At 40.3% G+C, this 18,856-nt stretch overlaps 2 protein-coding genes and 1 long non-coding RNA gene across 11 annotated transcripts in view; 1 reads left to right on the plus strand and 2 right to left on the minus strand.

Moving 5' to 3' along the window:
* Nucleotides 1-3,696, plus strand: part of JAG1 (jagged canonical Notch ligand 1) — a 35,840-nt gene extending 32,144 nt beyond the window's left edge. For both annotated transcript variants that reach the window (XM_048842595.2, XM_075127241.1), the window contains 3 exons: nucleotides 219-350; nucleotides 808-958; nucleotides 1,704-3,696. In XM_048842595.2, coding sequence (XP_048698552.1) covers nucleotides 219-350; nucleotides 808-958; nucleotides 1,704-2,161 — 741 coding nt within the window. In that variant the 3' untranslated portion in view covers nucleotides 2,162-3,696. The remainder of the gene's footprint in view (nucleotides 1-218; nucleotides 351-807; nucleotides 959-1,703) is intronic.
* On the minus strand, nucleotides 340-11,064 carry LOC125633390 (uncharacterized). 2 transcript variants are annotated; one of them, XR_012667877.1, is made up of 3 exons: nucleotides 8,200-11,064; nucleotides 4,865-7,872; nucleotides 340-838 (listed from the first exon to the last, which is right to left on the minus strand). It is a non-coding gene; the product is annotated as an uncharacterized LOC125633390 (long non-coding RNA). The 2 variants fall into 2 exon arrangements; XR_007355585.2 differs by having other exon boundaries at nucleotides 4,865-4,942; nucleotides 7,772-11,064.
* Nucleotides 11,065-11,424: 360 nt separating this feature from the next.
* SLX4IP (SLX4 interacting protein) overlaps nucleotides 11,425-18,856 on the minus strand; it is a 124,603-nt gene continuing 117,171 nt past the window's right edge. For 6 of the 7 annotated variants that reach the window (XM_048842594.2, XM_048842590.2, XM_048842591.2 and 3 more), the window contains 2 exons: nucleotides 14,673-14,785; nucleotides 11,425-13,187 (listed from right to left, as the gene is read on the minus strand). In XM_048842594.2, the coding sequence (XP_048698551.2) occupies nucleotides 12,365-13,187; nucleotides 14,673-14,785 (936 nt within the window). In that variant the 3' untranslated portion in view covers nucleotides 11,425-12,364. The remainder of the gene's footprint in view (nucleotides 13,188-14,672; nucleotides 14,786-18,856) is intronic. The other variant, XM_048842589.2, reaches the window with a different exon arrangement.

Raw genomic sequence — 18,856 nt, forward strand, 5'->3', positions numbered from 1 at the left:
TTGTGGAGAGCTTCTAACTTCTTTCAATGGAAATCTGCAGTATTGATCCTGATCCCTGCCCTGTCACCAATACACAGATTTTCAGCTCTGCCATATCTAGGTATCTACTAATTCCTGCTTTTTGGATACGGTGCTTTTTCAGAAGATGCTACTTGAAGCCCCTCCAGTCCAAATTCTCACTTGTGTGTTTGGTTTTTTGGTGTTTTTTGTATTTTCAGGGTCTTACCACTGAGCACATTTGCAGTGACTTGAGGAATCTGAATATTTTGAAGAATGTTTCTGTTGAATATTCTATCTACATTACCTGTGAGCCTTCACACCTAGCACACAATGAAATCCATGTTGCTATTGTAAGTATACTTCTGATACCCTCTTTAAAAAAATAAATTAAATAAATAAAAAATAAAAAAACAACCAAACAAAAAAACAGGTTGTGGATATGTGTAACACATGGATTTAATAAAAACCATAATTCTAGGCTTTATCAGCACTTCCCATGGCTTCAAGTGCAGTTTCTTCCGAGAGTGGTAGGGGTATCCTACTTTTAGATGTAACATAATGTGCCTGAAAGTTTAACATCTGATAGCAATTCTGATAGTTTAAGGTAGCAAAACAGTTAGAATTAGAAGTCATCCCTTCATGTCTTCTATTTCCTGATTGATCTCTGCCTCTAGATGAGCTTGTTTTGAATCTTTTTCTTTTGCCTTCTGGAAAACTCTCAACTGATTGCAGAGGCTTGCTTGCGATGGTTGGTTATGGATGATATAGTTTTGGTATCCAATATTAACTAGACTCCTTTTGTCTTAGAGTGCTGAAGATATAGGAAAGGATGAAAACCCTGTCAAAGAAATCACAGATAAAATTGTTGACCTTGTTAGTAAGCGTGATGGAAACAACACACTAATTGCTGCTGTTGCAGAAGTCCGGGTACAGCGGCGACCAGTTAAAAATAAAACAGGTAAGTTTTAAATTGAGACTCCAAAAATTCATCTCTTGTAAAGAGGCAGCTTCATCTTACAATACAACTTGCACTGGTTTTAGTGGGCCAAATGTTTCAAACTATTTAACTTTCTAATCTTGAATCTTGGCCTTGAAGTTTCTGCCAAACTGTCCTAAAAGAGATTTGACTTTTCCTCTAAAATAGTGCCATTAAAGTCATCCCCTTGTCACCTTTTTACCCTCTTTTCCCAAATGGCCTGCACCATGGAGAAGGAAAGAAAAAATACCCAGGTGCCATTTGCTGGCTTTTGATAGTGACAAGTATTGCTATGTGATGGCTGTTACTGTCCCCACATGGAATGAATTGGATAGTCTCAGTCAAGATCCTAGTGGACAGTCCTGCTCCATGACAAACCCTTCAGAAATTTGGCATTCTTGTTGACAGCCTTAAGCAGAGAGACCAAGGATTTCAATGAGTATGGAGCAAATTACCCTCAGGCCAAGAGATGTTCCATCCAGGCTAGGGTCTTTGGCAGGGCAGTGCAGGGAAGCTTGCATTACCACTGTGATCTGGGCTATTTGTCAGCAGCACTCAAGTGAATTTAGCACTCACTAAGAACTTAGTTTGTTGTTTAAGAAGAGATTGTCTCCAGCCATCCTCTTTCTGTAAAGAAGGCTTATGTATAGAGGGTATTTTTGTGGGGGAGAGTCTCAACTGAAACATTTTACAGGTGAGGTTAATTGGTCTCACGTCTGTCTTCCAGATTTCTTGGTGCCATTATTGAGCTCTGTTTTAACAGTAGCTTGGATCTGTTGCCTGGTAACTGCCTTCTTCTGGTGCATTCGGAAACGCAGAAAGCAGAGCAGCCACACTCATACGGCATCCGATGACAACACCACAAACAACGTGCGGGAGCAGCTGAATCAGATCAAGAACCCCATTGAGAAACACGGCGCGAACACGGTCCCCATCAAAGACTATGAAAACAAGAACTCCAAAATCGCCAAAATAAGGACACACAACTCAGAGGTGGAGGAAGACGACATGGACAAGCACCAGCCCAAGAGCCGCTTTGCCAAACAGCCAGCGTATACGCTGGTAGACAGAGATGAAAAGCCCCCCAATAGCACTCCGACAAAACACCCGAACTGGACAAACAAACAAGACAACAGAGACTTGGAAAGTGCACAAAGTTTAAATAGGATGGAGTACATTGTATAGCAGACAGCGGGTGCTGCCATGCAGGGCCTTTCAATATCATTATAAGGCACTCAGAGCTTGTAGTTCTTAAACTGTTGTGTAATATTTGAGTCTAAGGCTATTATTTACTTAGAATCCCTGTGTTAATTTAAGTTTTGACAAGCTGGCTTACACTGGCAATGATAGTTGCTGTGGTTGGCTGGAATACCAAGTGCTGCATTTCACATCTATGCAAAACTAGTCAAAAGTGCCCTAATGTAAATTCAGCTGTAGCTGATACATCATGGAAATGTTTCATAAGGTATTGCATAGCCTTATTAGGTCCTCTTTAGTGTCAACTTTCTTTTTGCCAGATGTGTCCTGATTTATACATTTATAGAAAATACATTTTATTTATTTATTGAATCTGAGTTTTTTGTATATTGGTTTTATGGTGACGTACAACTAGTTCTGTATTTGAAAGTGCCTTTGCAGCTCAGAACCACAGCAACTATCAAAAAATAAGTTTATTTATTTTTTTATTGTATTTTTGTTGGGGTGGGAGGGGACTTGATGTCAGCAGTTGCTGGTAAATGAAGAATTTAAAGAGGAAAATGTGTTAAAAGTAGAAGTTTGTATAGATATGTAAATAATTCTTTTTTATTAATCACTGTGTATATTTGATTTATTAACTTAATAATCAAGAGCCTTAAATATCATTCCTTTTTATTTATATGTATGTTTAGAGTTGAAGGTTTTTGATAGCATTGTAAGCTTGTGGCTTCTTTATTTTGAATTTATTTTCTTGTTACATGTTGCCTATATGCCAAAATTAAGGTGTTCTAAAAATAGTTTATTTTTAACAATAGGACAGGCTTTCATGCCTTGATACGGTTTTGTTTTTTGTACAATGTCAAATGTTTCAAACACCTTCCATAGTATCACTTTAAGACTATTTGTAAGTACTGACTGAGGCAGTTTAGATTAGAACAATATTTTTTTTAATTTTTTTTTTTTTTGCTGCTTTAGACTTGAAAAAGAGTGACAGGCAGATAATCTGCTACAAAGCAGTTTAAGGGAACAAAAATGAGCTATAACTCTTATGTAGATGAAATGTGAGTGGTTGCATGTAATTAATTAAAATATCAAAATAGCGTGTGAAGTTGGAAGCACAGCAATCTCATTTTGTAAATTCTGATTTTTTTCACCATGAATATTGTAATACTGAACCACTTGTAGATTTGATTTTTTTTGTAATCTACTGCATTTAGGGAGTATTCTAATAAGCTAGTTGTTGAATACTTGAACAGTAGAATGTCCAGTAAGATCACTGTGTAGATTTGCCATAGATTACACTGCCCGCCTTAACAAGTGAGGAAATCGAAGTGCTATTACAATGTTAAGATCAAAAAGGCTTATAAACCTAGTAGTCTCATTGGTTAACCAGTGAGATCATGAAGATACCTTGTGATATTAGTGTTATATGAACATGAAAATGCATCTTTGATGTGTTTTTGTTCCTGGCAATAAATCTTAAAAAGTAATATTTATTAAACTTTTTGTATGAAAACATGAAACAGCGTGGCGGTTATTAAGCTTCAGTGAGGCACTTCCAGCTAGCTTTGTCACCCCAAAGGTTTATTAGTCAATAGTGATGGCCAGTGATAAGCTAGTGAGAGAAAGGATAGATGAGCTATGTACTCAAGGGCCTGATCCAAACACTACTGAAATCTATAGAAAGACTCCCACTGATTTTCAGTGGGCTTTAAATCAGGCCTAGGCTGCTTAAGTCTACTGTGTTGTAAGCTTTCATGCACTGCAGTTGTGAGACTCCCTGAAGGGGTGAAGAGAGGCATGCCCATCATAGCCTTGGGCTCTCTTAGGTGTCGGCAATGGTGGGTTGTGATGTAAGCAGTTGGGCTTGCACCACAAGCTCACTTCACATGGGCCATGGAACAGCTCAGCCAGATTCAAACCTGGGCAGGTAAAGCTCCACAAAAATTCTAATCTTCCTCCTTCGTTTCCAGAAAGCACAACAGCTGTTTTTGAAGTAACAAGTACTCCATAAGGAATTACACTTGCTTACATGTGGTGTTGGGCAGTTAGTGCAGTGAGTGTCCATAAAGGCAGCAGCCCTATTTGCATTACTCTTGTTTGACTGGCTCCATTGCTGATGGCATAAAACTGGATGAATTCTACCAAAATCAATAGAGTTACTTGAATTTTTATGCTGGTGTAGTGGTTAGAGGGGTAGCTGAGAGGACCTATTTTTTCTGATATTTACCATGGAAACCTTGTGGTAATGTTGAGCCTGATTTGCCCTGGCCTAGTGTAATCACACTCAGAGCAAAGGTGTAAGACACTGCAACCCTCATTCTGCTAGTGTTAGACCTAGACTGCACTAGTGTGAAGTGCAGACACTGCAGGACCAGGCTCATTATCTTACAATATCGGAGGGATTTCTTATCTGAAAGAGAACTCAATATAAACTGTAAAATTCTAGTATTACGCAAGGAATTTCTAGTAGGATCTCATTGAAACAAAAAATATCTAGAAACACTGGCAACACTCAAAACTTAACTTTCTGCCTTAGATGATCATTTAAAGTACAACTTTTTTCCATTCACAAAGTAAACTTTCTAGCTTGTCACTGTATAACCAACTTGAAAGTGCTCTAGTCTTCACAATCACATGTCACATTACTGACTCATTGCAACACCAGAGAATTGTCAATTTGCTACTTACCGAATGGAAGTCAATAAGATGAGCTATGGAGCAGCCTGCCACCACCTCTGCAAAGCTTGTGGTGAGTTCCCAGCAGCACTAAAAAACCAGAATATTTAGTGCAATTCATTTGTCTAGGCCACATCCACTTCCACAAACAGAGCTCTTTTTAAAACTGCTTAAAGGGAACTGGCAGCCCTCTTGCACAGCAATCTGAAGTTGAGTAACTAAGTACTTTCAGCTAGGATTGGTTTTTTCAGTTAACATCTGTATGTTTAATGGGGTTAGCCATCTTACCGCAAAGCAGCGCCACTGAAGATTTTGGACCTAAGGTAAGCCAGGAACTTGCCTTTACTAATTTAACAACTACAATTAAATGTTTGCCTCCTGTGAGTAGGCCAGTAGACTCCCAGTGTGACTAAGAATAGCAGTTTTAATCCCACTTTCTCCTTTTTAAACCAAAAACTGGGTTAGCACTTTGCATTAGGTTCTGCCTCTGCTTGTCTCAAATAACATCCATTTAATGGCCATGTCTACAGGTTCAAACTATTTCACAAGAGGTAACAAGTTCTTTTTTAAGATCTAGGCTGAGCAAAATCTAAATGAAACATAATGAAAGTTTCTAGACTTAATGAGTGTCAGTCAAGTGTTTTGTACTGAGATTCTTGTATGAAACCTACCATGTAACTAAAGAGGGAAAGTTTTATACTGTCTAGGTGGGACATTTGCTAAACAAAGGGCCCATTTTTCAGTCTAATATAAAAGACTGGACTTCATGTATCTGTAATACCATCTCTGAGCAGAGGATGCTTCTTATTCATAACCAGATAATCAAATTATGGGAGGTTGCCATAGAGAAACCTTGCACTACATGCTCATTGTGACTAAGTGGTAGCAACACAATTTACAGTGGTGAATTCAGAACATGATACAGCCAGGAGGGGGGGAGCTGGTCTCTTCTATTGTAAAAATAAATAGGGATGCAGAAGCTTTTTTTCACATGGCAAAAATAAAGCCCACATTTATTTATTTTTTTTTTTTTTTGTGGAAGTTACTTTGCCAGTGTATTGGGCTGGGCAAATACACAGTTTTGGTCAGGAGCAGCCTCCTGCTGCTGGAGTATGTTTATGCTTATTCAGCTCAGCATTGAAACAAGTCTACTGCCTGAGTTAGTTTTTAAAAATACAACTATTAAAAATACAAACTTTATAAAACAATTAAATTATTCTCCATTGCTCTGCATCAGTGGAGCTGTAGCTGCAACCAGATTAACCTATAAACTGGTTTGTTTACACTTGCACTGAATACAGCAAAGTCACTGCCCCTTAATATGGAAAATACTGTCCAGCTTATATAGAGGCAGGCATTTCTAAAACCATTCAATGTATTAAATAACCTTTAATTCTAATATTCTTGTCTCCAAGGGGTGGGGAAAGGTACTTTCTTCTGTGAGCAATTATTTCCCCACTGTTAATGTATGCAAATTGCACTTGATGTTGTAAACTTATAGCAATACCATTGTCTAGCAACTCTAAAGTGCATAAGCAGGCTCAATGGCAGCTTGCAAACACCTTCAGTGGGGTGATGTGTATCTTCCTTCATTAGATAGCATACCAACAGCACTTGCTCTTGTACTTACTGAAGCATGTGCATGGCAAGAGCTAGTATTTGCTCATGAAGCAGCTCCCTGCCACTACAGGTAACTCTGCCCACTTCTCCTTAGAGGTAGCATCATGCAGCTTCTCACCTGTCACCCAGTTTGAGCCCTCTTGGTGTTGGCTGGGTGCCTTCGATGCTGGTTAGCCACTCTAAGCATTAGGGCCCCAATGGTAAAGGGTGAGGTAAAGCTGCAGCCCACTCCACTAGCTGGCGACAGCTCCCTGGACTTCTGACAAGGTATCAAGAACTCTCTGCAACAGTGGCCAGGGGCTTTCCCCCAGCTGGCTTGTCAGTGTGGCTTAGGTGGACACTGTTCACTGCCACCTCTGCTCGGGCAGCCAGTGTTTCACAATGGCAGGTGTGGTTAGCATGGCTCTCTCTTTCCATCATGGAAGGGTGCTTCTCCTCTCACTGCAGCCTCAGAGGGAAGCTGGCAGCTGCTCTTTCCTCCTGCAGACCACCGCTCTGGAGCCCTGCTATGCTGCGCACCTAGCCTCACAGGCAGAGCCCCTGCTTTAGTCCTGTACCACAGGAAGCCCTGTGGGACCAGGTCAGGGGCACAGCCTAAAGCTTTTATTTATGCCATGAAGCCTGGGAATTCTCATACAGATGAATGAGGACTGGTCTCCACCCCATCCTGTGAACAAGGCTCTTCCACATCCACCCCTTTCTCCCTGTGAAGATGGAACAGGCCATATTGGCTCCTCCCCCTAAAATGAGGAGCAGGATCCTCCCAAACATAGACTGATGATATTCCAGGGTTCCCTGTCATTGCTGGGGATGGGGGCAGAATCTCTTCCTCCTCAACCTCTCATCTAGGTCAGGGGAGACTTAGATCATAAGGAGGAAGGTCCATGTCAATCTCCCCTCTACAGAATTTTCCAAATTAGGAGGTGGACAAAGCCATCAGTCCCAAAAAGCAATTCCCTAACAGAAGGGGAAAGGGGAAAAAAAAAAAAAGTCCCAACAAGGTGTTCGCCTTTTCCCTGGGGAAAAATCACAGATTCTGAGTGGCCTCACCCAGAATGCTGGAGGTCCATCAAATAAATGTGTCAAGCTGTTAAAGGCTTAAAGGCACTTGCCAGAATGCAGGGTCCACTGGAAAGTGCACTGGATTGGATTCTGCTCCCACTTCTAACACTGAATTGCTCTGTCACCTTGGGCAAGTCACTTTGCTCCTGTATTCAATGGAAAAACTGATCTTTGTCCTCCTCTGTAAAGTGCTTTCTGGTCAACACACCAAAAAAAAAAAATTATCCTTTTACATACTATTTTTACTTCAGCCCATCTTAGAACGGCCATACTGGGTCAGACCAAAGGTCCATCTAGCCCAGTATCCTCTCTTCTGACAGTGGCCAATGCCAGGTGCCCTAGAGGGTATGAACAGAACAGGTAATTGCCAAGTGATCCATCCCCTACCGCCTGTTCCCAGCTTTTGCAATCAGAGGCTAGGGACACCATCCCTGCCCATCCTGGCTAATAGCCATTGATGGACCTATCCTCCATGAATTTATCTAGTTCTTTTTTGACTTCCCCTAGAAACACAAAAAACAATCAACCCATCCCAACACCTTTGTCCTATTCAGCGAGATGTGTCATATGCCATTCAAAAGCCCATGAGATGTAAACATCAAAAATCTGCTAGCACTCAACTCATATAACCGACATGCAGATTTCTTACTGGGAAGGCAACTTACTTGAGGAGTCAGTCTTACTGGGCAGTTTACTTTGCACAGCTCACTTGAGCACAAGTTTCCTTTAGCAGAGCCACAGATAGTGACAAGTGGAGTTTTCTGCCGATTCTGTTCTTTTGGTGGAAACAAAATAAATGATTTTCTTGCAGTTACTATGAGCCAAGAAAAACAACTGAAATGGGTGCTGTACAATTACAAACACACACAAATACATAGTTAGTCTGATCCTTGATATACAGAAATGTGACTTCTGACATGTAGACTAACCAGAACTAGCACATGATTTATTACTCCTATGATAAGACCTCTGATAGCTGTATAATATTCCTGCAGACTACCATTGACCAAAAGTGAACTTATTTTAGCAGCTTTCTCTTCATACATAAAACTTGTAAAGGCCAAGCCAGCCTTTGATCTAAGACATTTACTAAGTTTAAAATTTTAACAGCTTTAATGTTAAAAACACAAAAAGGATAGTTTTCAGACATTACAGATTACCAAACTTTGAAAGAACTGCTTTATTATGTGTGTATTCAAGAAATCACAGCAGTTAAAAGTTTCCTGGATGATACATTTTTAGGGCAAGGAGGTCTCATTCTTTACAACAAATACATATTTTTAAGCATGATTTTTGCATTTCCTGGGGTTGGCCAGTCAGTTTCTCACAGCCTTAACCTTTCCCTGGACCTCTCTTGACAGATCTCTGCCAGCTGTGCTGGCAGTAGAAATTTCTAGCAAATTATGCCCTTCAATTTTTTCAGTTCTCACAGTGATTTGAAGTCCTACTTTAAAAAAGAGGGTATCACAGAAAGTATCACAGAAAGTATTTATTATTTCATGCAAAGTGGTTCATCATCACTGCAGAATACAACTGAGTCCTTAATATTACCTTTACCTGGAAGTATACTAAACATGTTCTGAAGCAAATTTTCTGGAAAATTAGGGTCCCAATAATCCACGCTGCTAGCTCATAATCTGTTGACCACGAAAAACATTTCTTACATTTTTCTGTTCCTAAGCCTAGCTCAGGATATCACTCAACACCATTGACCAGCATGATCCTGGATCATAACCTTTTCTCAATGAGCTGTATGTGGTTGGAGAGTGCATCAGAAAAACCTAAAGATCCAGGACAGCCAAGATCAGAAGGACAAAGGTAGCAAGAGTGTATGGCAACAGATGGTTATAGAGGCATGAAAAACTTCAGCAAGATCTGCCCACACCTGAGTGAATCATTCATGGTAGTCTTACCTTACACAGATGAAAAATGGTGATTATGCACAGCAGTGCCAGCTGAGGCTCCAGGAGTAATTGGGGATTATGCTGTAGCAAGGTGCTTTGGAAAGTCTCACCACTGGATAATTTCTTGCCTGAATAACTGCTTTAAAAGTATATGCATTCTATCTTATTCAATTAAGATGAAAACTAAATTAAAGGGAGTGTTTCAACTGAAAATGTAACCATAACTTTGAACTGTAATACCGACTAATAATAATACATGATGATACACACTGTATGCCATCAGATTTTGCTTTCCAGAACTTCTTGAATTAATTGACTTTATGCTTTTTCCCCCCTTTGTGAAAAAAGGCTTTAAAGCATTTAAGAAAATATAACAATGGGAAATTTGAGCCCTGCTTGCTCAAACATGTTAGTGTTTATTACAGCTGTAGTCAATGAGTTTGCCAGTCTTGATGAACCATGCATAGGATCTCTTAATAGGCAGAAAGGGATAAACAGGAAAGAAGAAATTCAAGTGATTTTCCATACTCAAGTCAATGCATGTTAACGGATTATCATCTGAATTTCTCCTGTTGTTAACACCCTAATTGTGCTACAACCTAGAATGTATTGGAAAGCTCACAGCAAAAGGGATCCAGGCACAAGCAAATTGGAAATAATGGAAATTGAGAACTCAGGTGGAACACGTGCTTATAACCTTTCCTTGTCTCAGTCTCTATACTACTCAACTATTTCACATAGACCATGCACGCAGCGATATACTAAATGTCTAAAATATTTGTATTGATACTTTAATATGACACTGATAATGGAATATTTTTTATATTTTTAAATCAGTTTTCTGGCAGAGCACCTTTTAAATAATGCCCCAATACTTCATTTAAATCACTTAATAAATATGCAAATGATTTCTGTTTCCCTCCTGATATCTAAAATGATCTTGTGGGGTGGCACTAAACATGTCCACCCTTCCTCCATCTACACTTCTGCCTGATACCTCTTCACTGTCAGCTTTGCTGCTCCTGTTACTCGTAAATGTCCTCTTGCATAGACTGGGGATGGGTGAGCATCAACAGGCATGCTGTGAAACGGACTATACAAAAGTGCTGTCAGATACACAAAGTCACCAAACTGAAAAAAAAAATGAAGAAAATGTCTCTTTCTTTAATCTCTTTCACATTCATAGTAATCAGAGGGGTTACTTGTAACAACTGTGGGTAGAGCCCTGTGTGGATACAAATTTATATCCGCGGATGCGGATAACCGCGGATATAAATCGGTATCTGCGGAACCGCAGGGCTCTCCTGGGAACCGCAGTGGTGAAAGGAGCAGAACGTGGGGCTGCCGCTCCCAGGAGCCAGTGCCCCACACCAACAGCTCCTCTGGCACGGCTGTACCGCCCGCAGCCCCACCCACTGTGGCGGGCATCAGGCTTACCAGCAGCTGTCCCTGGTCATGCTCTTGTGTTCAAGCAGCGCGCATGCTCCCAGACAGGAGACGCAGACAGCTGTGTGGAAGGGCTGGGGTCAGGGCTGGGGGCGGGGTTGCGGGCAGTACAGCTGCATGGAGGAACTACCATCGGCAGGGCACTGGCTCCTGGGAGCAGTGGCCCCACACGTTCTGCTCCTTTCACCACTGCAGTTCCCAGGAGAGCGCTGCGGTTCTGCGGATACCGATTTATATCCGCACATATCTGTATCCGTGGTTATAAAATTGTATCCGCGCAGGGCTCTAACTGTGGGTACAAAAGTGCCGTTCAAGTTGACAGTGTCCTACTCTCAACTGTTAAGATGACTGCTATCATCTAAGGCCCAACCTGCCAACACTTAGATTACTAAGTGCAACACTTGAAGCCACATATATTCAAACTGAAGTACATGGCGGCACTCCTGTTAGTAAGCTCTGTGCCAAGTAGCAGGAGTTTGTGAGACTGACTCCATATACTGTAGTTTCAGTGGCCATATTGATTTTAAGACTGACCAAAAATGAAATTTCTTGCCATTTTATTGTATCCATTTTAGGAAGAAAACTACAAATAATGAGTTAATTGGTACACAAAATGAAGTACACAAGTCATAAAAGCAATATTAGAAAAGATGTGACATTAGGAACTAACTCCAATGCCATATTGATAATAGTCAAATACTACAGATTTAGCTTAAACCCAAATACACAAAAGGAAGCTTTAGTAAGTGGCCCTCAAGTACAGATAATGTTTGATTTTTAATGTGTGTGCGTGCACTTACCCCAACAATAACTCCTGCACCTGAAGGTGATGGGCTTTGCACATACAAACTTCATTTCTCTCAATGAAGCATGCATGTGAAAATTCTACCACCCGTGTGCATAGCTAGCATGAGAAAAGTGTGTGCATTTATGTTGAGTCCCTGCTGAAAAACCAGGCCCTAAATGACTGTTGCACATATCAGTTTTTAATCTGGCTACGGTCTTACTTGAAAATATTTTAGATGAGAGCCCTATACTAGGGTACTTTTTCGTGAGTATTTATTTGCTTGACAAGGTTCCAAAGACCAAATGAATTAACCAAGTATTTTTCCCCCAAAAGACTAAATGATGAGCTTGTACCAATGAATAAAATGGTGAGTTTAGTAGTCCGCAGAAAAATGGAGAATCTGTACCAGTTAACTGACTATAGTGGAAGTTACTTTAGCATTTTTTGTCATCAGATCTCCAGATGCTGATTTATTAGTAGAATCAAAACATGTCCCTATAGAATGTCTAGCTTTAAATATTAACATTTTATTGTTAGAAAGTTTAGCAACATGGACACTATGTTTAACATTCAGTATTTTGATCACTTCTCTTTATTTAGAACTGCTTCCTAAAAACTCACCATATATGTCGGTCCATTGAATACAAGTTTGGTTGCACAACTGATTTCACCTTGGTAATATTTAATACATCATTACTTCTTAAGTCTCCGTAGTTTTAACTTTCTGGGCCCATCTTCTCCCTCTTTCTTTCTTTTTTGGATAAGTTTCTCTGAAGGTTTGAAGTTAAATTTTAAATAAGAGGATAGCGGCATTAGGGATAATTCTTCAGTGGTTGCGGCTGGCTCATTTTGGTTTGTCTGTATTACTGGTATATTATTTTTTATGAAAACAGGTCTTGGGGGAATTTTTCCCAAAGTAAGTGACTCTTCATCAGACATGGCTTTTGCCAAGTCTTGCTTAGAAAACAACTTGGGATTCAGTAGGGACTTCTCCTCCGAAGATGGTTTTAAACAATCAGAGTTGCTCTTTTTCCTTTCTACGTCTCTGGGGATTAAATGACCCTGTTCAGAAGATACTTTCTTGCAATGGTCTAACCCTTCCTCTGAACCACAACTCTTTTGTTGATTCTGTGTTTTAGTCATTCTTTGACTTTCTTTTGGACCTGGCAGTGCTGACTCACAGCTACATGGAGGGTTACTGCTTAGAAGTCTCATCTTTAACCACTCTGCGGAGTGAAGTGTTTGCTGGCTGCTAGCATCATCTGGCTGTCTCTGATTAACATGATTTTCCAGTTCTAAGGCAGGAAGCTCCGAGTTGCTCTCAGCTGTATTCATGCAATCCTTTGGTTGTCCTATACTCCTACATTTTACTTCAGACTGAGGATCGGAAGGAGCTTGATGTTCCTTCTTCCTGCTCCCTATCTCCGAGTCCCCTGAGCCAAGATACACTTGCATTGTGTCCTTGCTGGTTTGAGGTTTGCTCATGTCACTGTTCCTTGTTTCTGTCCTTTTCACACTGTAATAAAAAAGTATTTTGTTTTGTTTAATAAAGAATTGTTACTGATTTTTACAGCCCTTTTTACAAATTCTGAAAGACTGCTAGGGCAACCCCATTCTGAATTTGGAAAAAGCTGGTCTGTGTATCATCTTGACAATAATGTTTGTCTAGTGTGGATAGTATCAAGCACTATCCATCTGATTTTCCACTGCACTAGGGGAATCCTAATTATTAATGACTAAGCTGTGAAGGAGTTCAAATTTTATTCTAACAGGCAGAACTTTAGATTTATTACAGATGTTAGGGGTCAATACTGCATAAGTGTATTGAATTCCTTCCCAAACTGGCTAGATAAAGAAGTGCTTCAAAATGTGACTATATGGTTTCAAACCATACACAAACATACATATGCACAACATGCAGAGAAAGAGGGAGAGTTAGTTTCTAATCTAATTTAGAATGTTTCTCTGGAATTTCTCCTGGTACATTTCAAAGTATTACTAAAATTTAACCACTACCCCACTGATATCAAGCCTGTTCATCTGGAGGAGGACTTAGGTAAAATAAGTGGATGATATTCCAAAAGATATTAAAGGAAAATGGAATTACAAGAGACCTGATGGAGTGTCAGTACATAAACACTGTTCAACTGCACAGGTTACACACAAATCTAAACTTCACACAGGTTGGAAGATTAACATGATGCAGAAGTACAGCAGCTGCATACGTAGGATTTAAAGTCTAAGATCTCAGCACAGCTTCTCCCTTGCTGAAACTGCTTTCTGCTGTTCTGCTGATGCAAAACAGCTCTAAAGCTAGTATATCCTGCTCTGGGAGGATCAGTTCAGAAATGGGGAACCTTCCAGTGATGTAGAGCCAGCATAGCGGCTCCCATCCTAATCCCCTCTCTGTAGCCAGCACAGGGGATGTGACTAGGGCTAAAGGGGGTGTTGCCAGGACTCACTGCAATCCATTGATCCCCAGGTGCTGTAATAACCCTTTAGGGCCACTGGATTCTCTAACTTGCACCAGAGGACCAGTCTGACACACAGCTGGCCCAGGAATGGGGGAGCACAAAGCAGGCTTAAAAAAACTTTTGCCCCGACCCTCTTTCCCATCTGTATATTGCAGACTCATACACACAAGGAGGGGTGGGGTTGTGAATCTTTTTAAAAAATGTTTTCCACCAGATTCAAACATCACATGTATTTGTTTTGGCTCAAATTTTCTTTAGAGGAAGCATGTTGGCTCTGCCTGTTGCTACGAGGGATACAAGTGGGTTGTAAGGGCTCTATCTGGTATTCTATAAAATGAGAATGGGTGTTTTTATATGCTTATTCATAGTCAGTTGCCTGTCTATGTTTACTAGCCTACAGTAATCCTATATATACAGAAAAGGGTGCACATAGTATCATTTCACTATGTATGCCAGACTGCATTACTCATTGTCAAATCATATATTTGACATCTTACAAATAGAAAAAAAAAAAGAGGTAGACGTACATCTTTTGCAAGATGTCTTGCTTTATCTCTCGAGTCGGAGGAATTTTACATTTTTTGTTTTCAGTAGATTCAGCAAAATATTCAGAGGTCCCACTAGAAAGCTTTTCTTTCTGCTCCAAAAGAAAACACAGGTTTAAAATGTGAGCCATTAAGCTTCTATTACTGAAAATAAAACTCCGCTGCTAAAGCCATGACTTACAGATGTTCTTTATTATTTTTAATCTGAACAGCCTAGAGAAGCAGCTCAGAATAAAATTCTTTTTAATTTTATAATATTTGGGACACCTTGGTCAGTTTGCTCCCCTCTCAGGCTCCCACTACACATATTTTGTATGTTAAGATATACCACAAACAAACAAGAATGTAATGTAAAGGATGTAGATTCCAGTCCATCTGAGGAAACCATTGGCAAATATCTGACATCTTTGTGGCTCAAACTGTGACAAATGCCAGGAATCTCTGTTGCAGACAGTGTGTTTGTCAGTTTTTTTTCTGAAGAGACTGAGTGGCGCAGTGGTCTATACCCTTATTCTCTGAAGAATTCCCATAACTTTCCATATTTACTAAAAATATGCAGAGTATTACTTACTCAATTTAAGAAGGCAAGGGTTAAACTTTTAATACTAACATTTTGATGATCAGGGCTTGACGTGGTTGGCCACTCTCAGACCACAGGGGGATTCTTTCTGGTCTCAACTAACAGCAGTACCATGGTTTTATATAATTTGGAGATGGGGAAAAAGAAAGGGAAATGCTCTTCTCCTCAAGCTGTGAGCATTTCCTTTCACAATGAACCAATTTTACACAGAGTTAGGCTGTTTGCTGACCTCACTGCTAACTCCCGGACACTTTACATCAGTGTAATCTTTTGAGGCTGTGTACAGAAGGGATAAGAACTTGGCAGAGTAATGTGGCGGGGAAAAGGAGAAATGGCATTGGGGTGGGTGGGAATTGTCTCTCTTGCAGAATTGTTCCTCTCCAATCTAGTTAAAGAACTCCATTGGGGCCAGCCTCTGCAGATGGGGAGACTGCGGTCTTACTATGCCCCCTGCACTGGACTGTGGGTCTAGAAGGGGCAGTTATGCTGCTAGGCAGCCAGCAAGAGCCGAGGAAAGCCAAGAGGGACTGTGGAGGCACAAAGCAAATGTGTACATGACCAGTGCCTGTGACATAACTTGGGAACCTGATGGCTCTGGGGGACTAGCCCTGTTTGTTCTTTGGGAGGGGGCCAAACCTCACCTCTCTCCCCAGTGAAATGACTCAGTGGAAACAGTTTCCTGCTTTGTGAGTGGAGAGGAGAGGAAGGGTGGGGGAAGAAATCTGGCCATTTGGGTAGTAAATTAAAAAAAAGTACAGATGTTATGAGCCTGATTTTCACATGTAAATTCTATGAACAATTGTGCGTGCATTAATAGTTTCACAAAGCCATCTGGAGCCAGACATGGGCACCTATTCTCCATGCACGTTTGTAGTAATGCGCACACAAAGTAAGTGCAGGCAAATACACATATAATTTCAATCTCAAAATCAAACCCCAATTATTTTAACATGAATCATAAATACCTGCCCCAACTCTCTCCCCCATTTTATATAATGCGTTCCCATAAGGTTGTGCATTATCCGGGAGGGGAGCCCTGTAAGGGTGTGTGTGTGAGGGCGAGCTGGTTTGGTTTTTATTTTTTAATTGGAAAGTGAATTTCACAGATTCATAGATTTTATGGCAAGGAATGACTTTTACAATCATCTAGTCTGCCCTCCTGCACAATACAGCCCAGAGAACCTCACCCAATAATTTCTGGATGATAGTCCTGGAGAGTGAAGTCCTATTTAGCCAAAGAACAATTAGAGACTGGGTAGCAGCAGTGTTTCCCCTATGCTGCCCCACCAATATGCTTCCACTCTGCCCTGTAGGGATTAACCCTAAGGCTGTTGAGGTAGCACAGTGTCAAATCTCATTCACTCTGCTGAGATTGCCAAAGAGGGGGTCAATTGAGATGTGACCACTTGTCCATTAGGTGCTTTTTTGGGAGGGGGGGTTGGGGAGAAGAGTAAATGGTTGGTGAAAAGTAGCACTTAGAAACCCGAGAATACGAAGTAGACAAAGGAAGACTGTACACAGGTGCTGCCCATACTCAATATGTCAGCCAATGAACCTCAGCTCTCACCTATACAGAGAACCCTACCTGCCTGGACTGTGTGGTGGTTTTGGAATGAGGATAAAAGGTCCCAGACAAACACTGAGACAACAAATATCATTTCACTTGTGACCTGAGCCTGGTTTGAAATGAATAGTTCAGAGGTGAAATCCTGAGAGATTATAATGCTACCTGAGACCTTTCTATTTTGTTTTCAAATGCTTCTCCCATAAACTGTGATAGAAAAGAGTTAAGGCATCAAAAATAAAAACCAAAATGATTTATATGTGAAACACTTCTGAACATGCCCTATAAGTACAGTGGATGTTCCCCTTGGAGCCACACCCTGTAAGTGCTGTATTTTGAGAGCTGAACAATTAACATAAGGAGTATGAGTCAGTCTCTGAATGACTCTGTGGGAACTAGAGAGCCTTTTGCTATTAGGAGTAAAGTAAACTCCCTAAGGCTGGAATAAGTCCACACTAGAAGGCAGAAAAGGTCATAAATAACAATAGCGGACACTATATATACCAATAAGATACTCAACTATTATTGGTGATATTTCCTTTATGTTCTCTATTAGGCCTAATCATTTTAGTTAATTAAAAAAAATAAAAAACGCTGTATGTTTTGGGAATATTATTTATTTCCTATGGGAACTTCAAGGTTTGTTGAGGAAAGAAAAAAGGCTAATCTATTCTCATCCTGTCTAGTAATCCCAAATTCCTTTTGGCCAGTGAAATAATTAAAGAAAAATATTCCAGGCATAAAAAGGAGGACTGAAGAAACAGACATCATATAAACAATGACACAGTGACAGAGAAAAACGTCAAAGTGCCGCCAAACTTGTGACATGACTCTGAAAAAGCTGCGGGAAATGGGGGTTGCTGCTAACAAATTAAAACCAGATTTCTTGGCAAATAGTTAAAGAAAGATATTTACATTTGTATGGAGACTGGGTGGGCACAAAAGATTAAAATGCTTCTTTAGCCCTTGAACTGTCAAGACCCATTAGAAATCTTGTGTTCTTAAAATTCTAGGGTCAGCTCACTCCTTTTTGTCACTAAATCTCTGCATGTGAGAGCCTTCAGAAATCAGGCTTACAGAGAAAGAAAAGTTACTACTTACAAGCAGAGTTCTCTGAAGTTAGTATTATGTACATGTATTCTACTCGTAGCCACATACATGGCTTCTACCACCTCACTTCAGCAGGCAATACACAGCTCTATTTAATTAAGACTTTTGCACATAGGCAAAACTATTGGGGATGCATCATGAGTGCTTCAAGGATAGTCTAACCATCAATTCTTTTCCATGTAACCCTAATTTAGAGTGAAACAGCTGGCAAAAGCCAGGAAGCAAAGTGATTACCGTTTACAACTAATTACAGAAGAGTCTAGTTTACAGACATTTAACATTGGTTTGCTAAAGGAACTATTTCTGGAGCCACACTTGTGAAAATATCCCCACAGCTAATTATCCCAAAGAAGATAGAAAGGGTTGGGCACTTAGGAAATAGACCTGACAATACAGCTCATACAGACATTGAACTTTCTTGCATCAAAGATTTGGGATGTTGCACTGAAAGGAAGGTTTGTTTCCTGAGCGAACAACTCTTCCCCACTTCCCTGGTTTGGTTTCAGTCTCTTTCTAGCTTGTCTCAGCCTGTTTCTATGTTCAGCCTGGTTACGTTACAGTAAAACAATGGATTTCTGGATAATTACATTCTATCTCTGGTGGAGGAAATTTATTGGTTTTGAACTGCACTTACAGATTTTTATCCGTTTGTCTTGACCTGCTCATCAAGTGACAAACAATAGAAAATATCTATGAAGTCAGTTAATCGTTATTATTTGTAGTAGAGTAGTGCCAAGCAGTCCCAGATGGGAGCTCAGGGCTCCATTATACTGGGCTCTATCAGAGACAACATATGCCCTGAAGATCCTACAATCTCAACAGAAAAGACTGACAAAAGTTGAGAGTAAGGAAGTACTGTTATCCCCATATTACAGATATGGAACTAGGTCACGCAAGGGGTCAGCCTAGGAT

The sequence above is a fragment of the Caretta caretta genome, chromosome 3 (assembly GCF_965140235.1).
Source record: "Caretta caretta isolate rCarCar2 chromosome 3, rCarCar1.hap1, whole genome shotgun sequence".
In the NCBI taxonomy this organism is placed as follows: domain Eukaryota; kingdom Metazoa; phylum Chordata; order Testudines; family Cheloniidae; genus Caretta; species Caretta caretta.